Source organism: Oncorhynchus mykiss, chromosome 1, assembly GCF_057628025.1.
Source record: "Oncorhynchus mykiss isolate SJ-2025 chromosome 1, ASM5762802v1, whole genome shotgun sequence".
In the NCBI taxonomy this organism is placed as follows: Eukaryota; Metazoa; Chordata; class Actinopteri; order Salmoniformes; family Salmonidae; genus Oncorhynchus; species Oncorhynchus mykiss.
Window position 1 is genome coordinate 88436785 of NC_143022.1, and position 12392 is coordinate 88449176.

The 12392-nt window shown below is 50.4% G+C and overlaps 1 protein-coding gene across 2 annotated transcripts in view; it reads right to left on the minus strand.

The window, feature by feature from the left end:
* LOC110510599 (FERM domain-containing protein 6) overlaps positions 1-12167 on the minus strand; it is a 37363-nt gene extending 25196 nt beyond the window's left edge. Inside the window, exons 1-4 of one of the 2 annotated variants that reach the window (XM_090183953.1) lie at positions 11952-12124; positions 8094-8935; positions 4209-4608; positions 3686-3776 (exon numbers count right to left, since the gene is read on the minus strand). In XM_090183953.1, coding sequence (XP_090040079.1) covers positions 3686-3776; positions 4209-4289 — 172 coding nt within the window. In that variant the 5' untranslated portion in view covers positions 4290-4608; positions 8094-8935; positions 11952-12124. Of the gene's footprint in view, positions 1-3685; positions 3777-4208; positions 4609-8093; positions 8936-11951 lie in introns of both variants that reach the window. The other variant, XM_090183945.1, reaches the window with a different exon arrangement.
* Positions 12168-12392: the final 225 nt, after the last annotated feature.

Consider the following 12392-nt stretch of genomic DNA (forward strand, 5'->3'; position numbering starts at 1 on the left):
GCAGGGTAAGGGGTGGTTGGGCAGGGTAAGGGGTGGGTGGGCAGGGTAAGGACAAGGGGTGGTTGGGCAGGGTAAGGGGTGGTTGGGCAGGGTAAGGGGTGGTTGGGCAGGGTAAGGGGTGGTTGGGCAGGGTAAGGGATGGTTGGGCAGGGTAAGGGGTGGTTGGGCAGGGTAAGGGTAAGGGGTGGCTGGTAAGGGTAAGGGGTGGTTGGGCAGGGTAAGGGTAAGGGGTGGTTGGGCAGGGTAAGGGGTGGTTGGGCAGGGTATGGGGTGGTTGGGCAGGGTAGGGGTAAGGGGTGGTTGGGCAGGGTAAGGGGTGGTTGGGCAGGGTAAGGTGTGGGTGGGCAGGGTAAGGGGTGGTTGGGCAGGGTAAGGGGTGGTTGGGCAGGGTAAGGGGTGGTTGGGCAGGGTAAGGGGTGGGTGGGCAGGGTAAGGGGTGGTTGGGCAGGGTAAGGTGTGGGTGGGCAGGGTAAGGGGTGGTTGGGGGTGGTTGGGCAGGGTAAGGGGTGGTTGGGCAGGGTAAGGGGTGGTTGGGCAGGGTAAGGTGTGGGTGGGCAGGGTAAGGGGTGGTTGGGCAGGGTAAGGTGTGGGTGGGCAGGGTAAGGGGTGGTTTGGTGGGCAGGGTAAGGGGTGGTTGGGCAGGGTAAGGTGTGGGTGGGGTAAGGTGTGGGTGGGCAGGGTAAGGGGTGGTTGGGCAGGGTAAGGTGTGGGTGGGCAGGGTAAGAGGTGGGTGGGCAGGGTAAGGTGTGGTTGGGCAGGGTAAGGTGTGGGTGGGCAGGGTAAGGGGTGGTTGGGCAGGGTAAGGGGTGGTTGGGCAGGGTAAGGGGTGGGTGGACAGGGTAAGGGGTGGTTGGGCAGGGTAAGGGGTGGGTGGGCAGGGTAAGGGGTGGTTGGGCAGGGTAAGGTGTGGGTGGGCAGGGTAAGGTGTGGGTGGGCAGGGTAAGGTGTGGGTGGGCAGGGTAAGGGGTTGTTGGGCAGGGTAAGGTGTGGGTGGGCAGGGTAAGGGGTGGTTGGGCAGGGTAAGGTGTGGTTGGGCAGGGTAAGGTGTGGGTGGGCAGGGTAAGGTGTGGGTGGGCAGGGTAAGGTGTGGGTGGGCAGGGTAAGGTGTGGGTGGGCAGGGTAAGGGGTGGTTGGGCAGGGTAAGGGGTGGTTGGGCAGGGTAAGGGGTGGGTGGGCAGGGTAAGGGGTGGTTGGGCAGGGTAAGGTGTGGGTGGGCAGGGTAAGGTGTGGGTGGGCAGGGTAAGGTGTGGGTGGGCAGGGTAAGGGGTGGGTGGGCAAGGTAAGGTGTGGGTGGGCAGGGTAAGGTGTGGTTGGGCAGGGCAAGGGGTGGTTGGGCAGGGTAAGGGCAAGGGGTGGTTGGGCAGGGTAAGGGGTGGTTGGGCAGGGTAAGGGGTGGTTGGGCAGGGTAAGGGGTGGTTGGGCAGGGTAAGGGGTGGTTGGGCAGGGTAAGGGGTGGTTGGGCAGGGTAAGGGGTGGTTGGGCAGGGTAAGGGGTGGTTGGGCAGGGTAAGGGGTGGTTGGGCAGGGTAAGGGGTGGTTGGGCAGGGTAGGGGTAAGGGGTGGTTGGGCAGGGTAAGGGGTGGTTGGGCAGGGTAAGGTGTGGGTGGGCAGGGTAAGGTGTGGGTGGGCAGGGTAAGGTGTGGGTGGGCAGGGTAAGGTGTGGGTGGGCAGGGTAAGGGGTGGTTGGGCAGGGTAAGGGGTGGTTGGGCAGGGTAAGGGGTGGTTGGGCAGGGTAAGGGGTGGTTGGGCAGGGTAAGGGGTGGTTGGGCAGGGTAAGGGGTGGTTGGGCAGGGTAAGGGGTGGTTGGGCAGGGTAAGGGGTGGTTGGGCAGGGTAAGGGGTGGTTGGGCAGGGTAAGGTGTGGGTGGGCAGGGTAAGGTGTGGGTGGGCAGGGTAAGGTGTGGGTGGGCAGGGTAAGGTGTGGGTGGGCAGGGTAAGGGGTGGTTGGGCAGGTAGGTGTGGGTGGGCAGGGTAAGGGGTGGTTGGGCAGGGTAAGGGGTGGTTTGGTGGGCAGGGTAAGGTAAGGTGTGGGTGGGCAGGGTAAGGGGTGGGTGGGCAGGGTAAGGGGTGGGTGGGCAGGGTAAGGGGTGGGTGGGCAGGGTAAGGGGTGGGTGGGCAGGGTAAGGGGTGGGTGGGCAGGGTAAGGGGTGGGTGGGCAGGGTAAGGGGTGGTTGGGCAGGGTAAGGTGTGGGTGGGCAGGGTAAGGTGTGGTTGGGCAGGGTAAGGTGTGGTTGGGCAGGGTAAGGTGTGGGTGGGCAGGGTAAGGGGTGGGTGGGCAGGGTAAGGTGTGGTTGGGCAGGGTAAGGGGTGGTTGGGCAGGGTAAGGGGTGGGTGGGCAGGGTAAGGGGTGGTTGGGCAGGGTAAGGGGTGGGTGGGCAGGGTAAGGTGTGGGTGGGCAGGGTAAGGTGTGGGTGGGCAGGGTAAGGGGTGGTTGGGCAGGGTAAGGTGTGGGTGGGCAGGGTAAGGGCAAGGGGTGGTTGGGCAGGGTAAGGGGTGGTTGGGCAGGGTAAGGGGTGGTTGGGCAGGGTAAGGGGTGGTTGGGCAGGGTAAGGGTAAGGGGTGGTTGGGCAGGGTAAGGGGTGGTTGGGCAGGGTAAGGTGTGGGTGGGCAGGGTAAGGGGTGGTTGGGCAGGGTAAGGGGTGGTTGGGCAGGGTAAGGGGTGGTTGGGCAGGGTAAGGGGTGGTTGGGCAGGGTAGGGGTAAGGGGTGGTTGGGCAGGGTAGGGGTAAGGGGTGGTTGGGCAGGGTAGGGGTAAGGGGTGGTTGGGCAGGGTAAGGGGTGGTTGGGCAGGGTAAGGTGTGGGTGGGCAGGGTAAGGGGTGGTTGGGCAGGGTAGGGGGTGGTTGGGCAGGGTAGGAGTAAGGGGTGGTTGGGCAGGGTAAGGGGTGGTTGGGCAGGGTAGGGGTAAGGGGTGGTTGGGCAGGGTAAGGAGTGGTTGGGCAGGGTAGGGGTAAGGGGTGGTTGGGCAGGGTAAGGGGTGGTTGGGCAGGGTAAGGGGTGGTTGGGCAGGGTAAGGTGTAGGTGGGCAGGGTAGGGGGCGGTTGGGCAGGGTAAGGGGCGGTTGGGCAGGGTAAGGTGTGGGTGGGCAGGGTAGGGGGCGGTTGGGCACGGTAAGGGGCGGTTGGGCAGGGTAAGGGGTGGTTGGGCAGGGTAAGGGGTGGGTGGGCAGGGTAAGGGGTGGGTGGGCAGGGTAAGGGGTGGGTGGGCAGGGTAAGGGGTGGGTGGGCAGGGTAAGGGGGCGGGTGGGCAGGTTAGGGGGCGGTTGGGCAGGGTAAGGGGCGGGTGGGCAGGGTAAGGGGGGGGTGGGCAGGGTAAGGGGCGGGTGGGCAGGGTAAGGGGGCGGGTGGGCAGGGTAAGGGGGTGGGTGGGCAGGGTAAGGGGGCGGGTGGGCAGGGTAAAGGGGCGGGTGGGCAGGGTAGGGGGCGGGTGGGCAGGGTAGGGGCGGGTGGGCAGGGTAAGGGGCGGGTGGGCAGGGTAAGGGGCGGTTGGGCAGGGTAAGGGGCGGTTGGGCAGGGTAGATCTCAGATGCGTGCTGATCTAGGATCAGGTCCCCCCCCATCCATATAATCTAATTTACTATGATGTATAATGTAAACTGATCTCAGAACATCACTCCTTCTATGAGACACTTTATGAATACGTGTCCTGGGTTAGGGCTGGTTTTGGCCTGTGTAGAAGCTACAACTTACCCTTCACCACTGTCAGGCCAAAGAAGTGCAGCTCTTTTATTCCAAGGAGCTCAGACACCTGATTGAACACATCCTGTCCTGTGGACTTGACCTGAGAGAGAGAGAGGAGAGAGAAGACTGCTATAAACAGGGTGACTAACAGGCTGACTGCTATAAACAGGGTGACTGTAACAGGCTGACTGCTATAAACAGGGTGACTAACAGGCTGACTGCTATAAACAGGGTGACTGTAACAGGCTGACTGCTATAAACAAGGTGACTAACAGGCTGACTGCTATAAACAGGGTGACTAACAGGCTGACTGCTATAAACAGGGTAACACAGAAAAAGTGAAGTGACCTCCCAGACATGGATGTCATGTACAACTCCATACATTTTATAGTACGGGACTAGAAATACTATTGATACATTACTGGCCCAGGACTAAAACCTTTCATTGAAAAGCCGTCCATAGAAACCCCCCTGGCTGACTCATGGAATACCTACAGAATCAACAGGAGGAGTCATAATGGGACGTGCTCACCCCCACAGTGATGTCCAGCTGTTCTTTATTAGGGAGCAGAACACACAGGGTTCTCTCCTGTTTGGTGGTGGAGACAGACATGGTGTCTGCAATAAGTATCCTCTCTGGTCACTCCTTCAGTTTAGACCCTCTTCAGTCGCTCTCTCTCTCTTCTCTCCAACGATCTCCCCACTCCTTCAGTTTAGACCCTCTTCAGTCTCTCTCCCTCTCTCTCTCCAACGATCTCCCCACTCCTTCAGTTTAGACCCTCTTCAGTCTCTCTCTCTCTCTTCTCTCCAACGATCTCCCCACTCCTTCAGTTTAGACCCTCTTCAGTCTCTCTCTCTTCTCTCCAACGATCTCCCCACTCCTTCACTTCTTCTTTCTGGTTAGGGGGAATGTGTCGTTCATTTTCTGCTGTCTAAAAAGACAAATAGAGACCGAGAGACGTTTTTGAGTCATAAAAGCTTTAAAAGGCGTTGTAGATGTAATACCAGGCATAACATAGCAATAACAGAGAATATCATGGTTATAACAGTGCATAGCATGGTTATAAACACACAAAGCATTAAACATTGGACACAGAGTAGCGATTTTTCAACAGGATCACATTTTGGGCTCCTGAGTGACGCAGTGGTCAAAGGCACTGCATCTCAGTGCTAGAAGCGTCTCTACAGACCCTGGTTCGATTCCAGGCTGTATCACAACCGGCTGGGATTGGTATTCCCATAGGGCGACCCGCAATTGGCCCAGCGTCGTCCGGGTTAGGCCGTCATTGTAAATAAGAATTTGTTCTTAACTGACTTGCCCAGTTAAATAAAGGTAACATAAATATACATATATAAAGTGGTTGATCCCTTTCAGACATCAGTCTAACCACAAAGGCCACTTGTATTTCCATCTACTTTGTTGCTGATATTTTTGGGGATTGACTCAAAAAGGAATTCAATCAGTCTAAAAAGAAAAGGCCAATCCGCTATCCGGACGAGAATAAACAGCATGGTGAGACTGGTGAGACTCCATTACCATTATCTGGTCAAGTCCACACGGCTGGTCCCTGCTCTCTGGTCCCTGCTCTCTGGTCCCTGCTCTCTGGTCCCTGCTCCCTGGTCCCTGCTCTGTGGTCTCTGGTCCCTGCTCTCTGGTCCCTGCTCCCTGGTCCCTGCTCTCTGGTCCCTGCTCTCTGGTCCCTGCTCTCTGGTCCCTGCTCTCTGGTCCCTGCTCTCTGGTCCCTGCTCTCTGGTCCCTGCTCTCTGGTCCCTGCTCTCTGGTCCCTGCTCCCTGGTTCCTGCTCCCTGCTCTCTGGTCCCTGCTCCCTGGTCCCTGCTCTCTGGTCCCTGCTCCCTGCTCTCTGGTCCCTGCCTGATGGAGCTATCAACTGGAACAGGCCTCAAGAGAGTCTTGGTGCCTGGAGCCGGTTGTGTAATTAAAGCAGCCGGCCTCAGCAGCTGGTTGTGTAGTTAAAGCAGCCGGCCTCAGCAGCTGGTTGTGTAGTTAAAGCAGCCGGACTCAGCAGCTGGTTGTGTAGTTAAAGCAGCCGGCCACAGCAGCTGGTTGTGTAGTTAAAGCAGCCGGCCTCAGCAGCTGGTTGTGTAGTTAAAGCAGCCGGCCTCAGCAGCTGGTTGTGTAGTTAAAGCAGCCGGCCACAGCAGCTGGTCGTGTAGTTAAGGAAGTCGGCCTCAGCAGATGGTCGTGTAGTTAAAGCAGCCGGCCTCAGCAGCTGGTCGTGTAGTTAAAGCAGCCGGCCTCAGCAGCTGGTTGTGTAGTTAAAGCAGCCGGACTCAGCAGCTGGTTGTGTAGTTAAAGCAGCCGGCCACAGCAGCTGGTTGTGTAGTTAAAGCAGCCGGCCTCAGCAGCTGGTTGTGTAGTTAAAGCAGCCGGCCTCAGCAGCTGGTTGTGTAGTTAAAGCAGCCGGCCTCAGCAGCTGGTTGTGTAGTTAAAGCAGCCGGCCTCAGCAGCTGGTTGTGTAGTTAAAGCAGCCGGCCTCAGCAGCTGGTTGTGTAGTTAAAGCAGCCGGCCTCAGCAGCTGGTTGTGTAGTTAAAGCAGCCGGCCACAGCACCTGGTTGGATGCCTAGGCCTACATCATACTATTAAATCCCAGTCCCACTGTTCTTCTACAGCCTATACTAAACCATATCTACAGCCTATACTAAACCATATCTACAGCCTATACTAAACCATATCTACAGCCTATACTAAACCATATCTACAGCCTATACTAAACCATATCTACAGCCTATGCTAAACCATATCTACAGCCTATGCTAAACCATATCTACAGCCTATGCTAAACCATATCTACAGCCTATGCTAAACCATATCTACAGCCTATACTAAACCACATCTACAGCCTATACTAAACCACATCTACAGCCTATACTAAACCACATCTACAGCCTATACTAAACCATATCTACAGCCTATACTAAACCATATCTACAGCCTATACTAAACCATATCTACAGCCTATACTAAACCATATCTACAGCCTATACTAAACCATATCTACAGCCTATACTAAACCATATCTACAGCCTATACTAAACCATATCTACAGCCTATACTAAACCATATCTACAGCCTATACTAAACCATATCTACAGCCTATACTAAACCACATCTACAGCCTATACTAAACCACATCTACAGCCTATACTAAAACACATCTACAGCCTATACTAAACCACATCTACAGCCTATACTAAACCACATCTACAGCCTATACTAAACCACATCTACAGCCTATACTAAACCACATCTACAGCCTATACTAAACCATATCTACAGCCTATACTAAACCATATCTACAGCCTATACTAAACCATATCTACAGCCTATACTAAACCACATCTACAGCCTATACTAAACCACATCTACAGCCTATACTAAACCACATCTACAGCCTATACTAAACCATATCTACAGCCTATACTAAACCATATCTACAGCCTATACTAAACCATATCTACAGCCTATACTAAACCATATCTACAGCCTATACTAAACCACATCTACAGCCTATACTAAACCACATCTACAGCCTATACTAAACCACATCTACAGCCTATACTAAACCATATCTACAGCCTATACTAAACCATATCTACAGCCTATACTAAACCATATCTACAGCCCCTCAATCTGCCTCCCATCCATTCATGTCAATCCCTTTTGATAAGCACACAAATACGAAAGGAGTGAAAATTCCCATGTGAAACCACACAGGCCCTTTCCTCCCCAGGTCTGGCCCAGAGCCGGACTCTGTAGGGCTCACATCATTAATCTGATTCATTGATTTGGCGAGATCAGGCTCTTTGTTAATCAGCAGTGGATTGTACCAGTCAGGGATTTGGGTCGGTCAGGGGGCAGAGGGGCAACCCCAAAACACAGCCTTCCCAGTGATAATGTTCTGTTGCCAAGATGCTCGAGGAAAGGCAAATGAAACCTGAAAACATTTTAAAGCTGTTCACAGAAAACAAGTGGCTAGTGGCTACTAAACTAACAATCCAAAAAACAACAACTTCCTCTGTGATCCTAAAAGGGCAAGCCTCTGCTGTGGTCTGTTCTGTTCTGTTCAAACATGATGAAACACGTTACCCAACTCCTACATTTAGAAAAGTGTCTTGATGTCAAACCCACACCCGTCATGACATGATTAAACATGTTTTTTATGTGCATCACACCTGTTATGATATTCACTCTGCGTTATTATTCCCACTAACTGACACGCCCATGGAGACATGAGATTTTGATCAGACTTCTAGTAGTATTGGTTCCATTCTGCCAGTCTAATGTACCTGAAGTATTTGAAAGAAAACACACGAGGTACTTTACTAGGTGTGTTTACGTCCTCCAAGGAGGAACAATAAAAACAGTCCTTTATAAACGTTATTAGTCTTACTCACCTCCAAGAATGAAAGTCCAATCTGAAGGTGTGTGTAAGAGATAACTCCTGAGAGGTACTCTGGACAGCATGTTCAAACAAAGTCTCACACCTGCCACTCAGAAGAACAGCACACAACACGCAGCAAAGCCAAACCTGAAAAGCCAGCCTTGTTCTGAGACATTTGACTGTGAAGTCATACTATCCCCAGGGCCCAGGCAAAACTCTCTACGGTCCTAGACTATACAGGAACCTGTGTTCAGGAAGCCCCCACTACTGTGTGAACATCCCTTGTTTGGAACTTCCTTGTGATTTTTTTGTTGTTGCCATTTTGCTTCTAGTTGTTTTGAATAATCATGTACTGCCTAACCTTTTCAAAGGCCAGTTTTCATCTCTCTGTAAACCCCTGAGGAAGGTGATGTCCACAGGCCAAAACATTGCCAATTCAATTGTGTGGAGCCTCCAAGCATTCAAGAGAATGTTGTGTCTCAACCGGTGACGGGCACAACAAACACCTAATCCCTCCCGGGTGGCGCAGTGGTTAAGGACGCTGTACCACCAGAGACTCTGGGTTCGCGCCCAGGCTCTGTCGTAACCGGCCGTGACAGGGAGGTCCGTAGGGCGACGCACAATTGGCCTAGCGTCGTCTGGGTTAGGGAGGGTTTGGCCAGTAGGGAAATCCTTGTCTCATCGCGCACCAGCGACTCCTGTGGCGGGCCGGGCGCAGTGCGCGCTAACCAAGGTTGCCAGATGCACGGTGTTTCCTCCGACACATTGGTGTGGCTGGTGTGTTAAGAAGCAGTGCGGCTTGGTTGGGTTGTGTTTCGGAGGACGCATGACTTTCAACCTTCGTCTCTCCCGAGCCTGTAAGGGAGTTGTAGCGATGAGACAAGCTACTAAACAATTGGACACCACGAAATTGGGGAGAAAAAGGGGTCAAATTCAACAACTAAAAAAAACCTAAAAACTCAAATAAAAACACACCTAAGACAATGTCAGATAGGGTCTAAGCTACAACATACGTGAAAACGAGACATCTGAGAGGATCTAAAAACGATCTGCCTCATCATCTGAAATGATCTTAACCACATTTAAAAAAATAATAATAATCAAATAGTTTTACAACCCTCCCTGTTTGTAAGCCTTCAAATGATATCAAACTCATCCGTTTATCATTTTCATTGTAGAAGACATGGATGTCTCATGGTAGGGCGGGGAATGCAAAACGGGTCACCTCTATCTCCTGAATGTTTCCGGCACTTTCTGACCACTTCTACCACGGGTAAACCTGTTTGGAAGGATTTTTTCAAATCTAAAAAGGAGTGTAGTCAAAAAGTGAGTGAATTCATATGGAATGACCCAGTAACAAAAGGTCTGACACCTTCAGAGACAGTAGATGACCATCTTACTCACGCTGCAAAACAGTGTGGCAGAGGTGAGTTGAAAAGAAAAGCCTGACTGGCGTTGAGTACAGCTTTGGTTTTTACAAGGCGTCCAGGAATGTGAGTTGTGCATAAGACAGACGTGAGTTCATTCCTTAGACTAGACGGTTCAATCCTTCGTCACAGTTTCTGTTGACAAAGGGAACTTTGGCCCAATGGTTTTGAATAGATGAGTAGATGAAGGATGCAACGAATGGAATGTGGTGATTCCTTGCATTCATAGCTCTGTCCATGCATTGTTGATTGGTTACGTTTCTCCAGCCCCATCCCACAGCTGTACCAAAAAAGTGGTGGTGGAATCCCAGATTTCCCCTTTAAAATGTGAAGCAGTAAGATTGGAACTGACTGGTGTCAAAAAGACTTAAAGTAGATACGACATAGTGTGTCTGATAGGCTTGACAACACACAGAAAGTATTTATACCCCTTGTCTTATTCCACATTTTGTTGTGTTACAGCCTGAATTCAAAATGGATTGAATCTAATGTTTTCCCCTCACAATACCCTATAATAAAAATGAAATACCTCATTTAAGTCAATACTTTGTAGTAGCAACTTTGGGGGCAATTACAGCTGAGTCTTTCGGGGTATGTCTCTATAAGCTTGGCACAAGTCTCCAAGAGATTTCTAAGTTAATTTCTTTGCCACATTTTTTGCAGTTTTACTTTAGTGCCTTATTGACTGATGTTGAGCCCATTTAGGTTAGTATTAGAATTGTATTGTGAAGTAACTACAATGTTGTTGATCCATCTTCAGTTCTCATATCACAACCATTAAAACTGTAACTGTTTTAAATCCCCATTGGCCTCATAGTGAAATCCCTGAGCAAATCCCTGTGAAATCCCTCCCCTCCGACATCCCCTTAGTCTAACCAGAGTGACCTCAGAATTGGCATCCAGACCTAGTTTCAACTACTATTTGAAATGGTATAAATAATGTAGTTGTTTTGCTTTACCCTGTATGGGATGCCAGGTGTGGCGGTGTTCGCACTTCACTTTTAACACTTTTCTATCAGTTCCATTGCAACAGGTTCAATCAAGCACAGCTAAAGTATTTGGACGATTTAAAATAGTATTTGAAGCCATGTTTTCCTCAGACCTGGCATCACATGAGAGCAGTCAGCCCAGACATCTGCAAGGCCTTAAATCCCCTTCAAGACTATTATAACCCCTTGTTCTTAGCACGCTCTTAATGTGCAAAAACAATACTGCACCAGACCGACCGCTGCACCGCCAGACCGCTGCACCACCAGACCGCTGCACTCTACATGCCATTTGCATCTCAAATGGCACCCTATTCCCTACTTAATGCACTACATTAGACCAAGGCCCATAGGGCTCTGGCCAAAATTAGTGCACTATATAGGGAATAGGGTGCCATTTGAGGTGCACTTTGGACTACTGCACTGTAGTGTTCAAGCCCTTTAAGGTGCAAAGAGCTGCCAACGGACTGCTCTGTTGAACAGTGAAGTGAACACTTCAGTGTACCGGTAGAATCTCGATGAGGGGACTGGGGAAGCGCACACACACAAAACCACCAGACTGAAACTAATCACCTCATAACCATCCAGCATTCCAATATCAGATGAGCAAGGCATCCATTTCATGGTGCAGAGACTAGAAACCTTTGAAAGAAACATTGAGAGTGATCCAACACTAAAATCTGGGGGTTTCCAAGGAATATGAGAGTAACATTCAATTATTACACAAGGAGCAGAGAGAGAGGGTCAGAGAGAGACAGACAGAGAAAGAGAGAGAGAGTTTCAGAGTGAGGGACAGAGTTAGGGAGAAATATGTATGGAAGGCTGAGGACGTGGAAACGTGGATATTTTCTGTGGATGCTTGGGGTAACAATAACCTTTGTTTTTTTTTTAGAACTAATCATGCAGAAAGCAAAACAGAAAGCTTGAACACTAACAGGCCTCTGTAATATAGTGTACAACACTTCTTCAGAACACAGACAACGGGTTGAGAGGAAGGTGTCATTGAAGGAACCTGGGAGATTAGAGAAACATTTCATAAAGCATCGCCAAGTAGCCTCGGAGCAATAGAGGCTATGAGCGCACCTGCTTACAAAATAATCATATCCATACTTTCCTTGCTGAATGCAAATGTACATCCAACCTGGTTAAAAGTATGTGATGTGATGTAATTCAATTAGAGAATGATCATAACGATATCACAACGGAGCAGGTGTTTGCTTATCAAAATGTATTCGATTCTTAAAAATGTATTTCCTAGGCAACGTTAGAGCATACTAAGTAGCCTACAAACTAAAATAATAGCCGAAATAATGCAATACTGTATTGAATGAATAATGGAGACGTTAAACGCATCATGAACACACATAAACAAAAACATTAACGCGGAATAGAAGAGCAACATGCTTGCTTGCATGTTATGCCAATCTCCGCCCTAAATAGTTGAAAAGTAACACTTACCGACAGATGAAACCAGCAAACACCTGAATATCTTAAACAAAACGATGTTGTTGAGGTTATCCAGACATAGAAATGAGACAAATGATCCCTAAAATAACGGAACGTAGTTTGAGAGTTCTGGAGGACAGTGAAAAAGTAACAACATTGGCGTGATGTTGAAAAACTTTCAAGATGCTCCTCCGCTGAGCCAGACGCTGCAGCCTGGACTAGACCAACTGCAATGAGTCGAAGGGGTGTTTTAGCATAACTGAGAACTACACTGTCTATATTTTGCAATTAATAGAACGAATTCGTATTTACAATGACGGCCTATATACTTGTAACAATGTACTTTCCCATACTGACATAACGTCCATGTTAATCAACTAGGTTTGATATTCAATATTAGAATCAAATCCAACTTTATTTGTCACATGCACCGAATACAACAAGTGTAGTAGA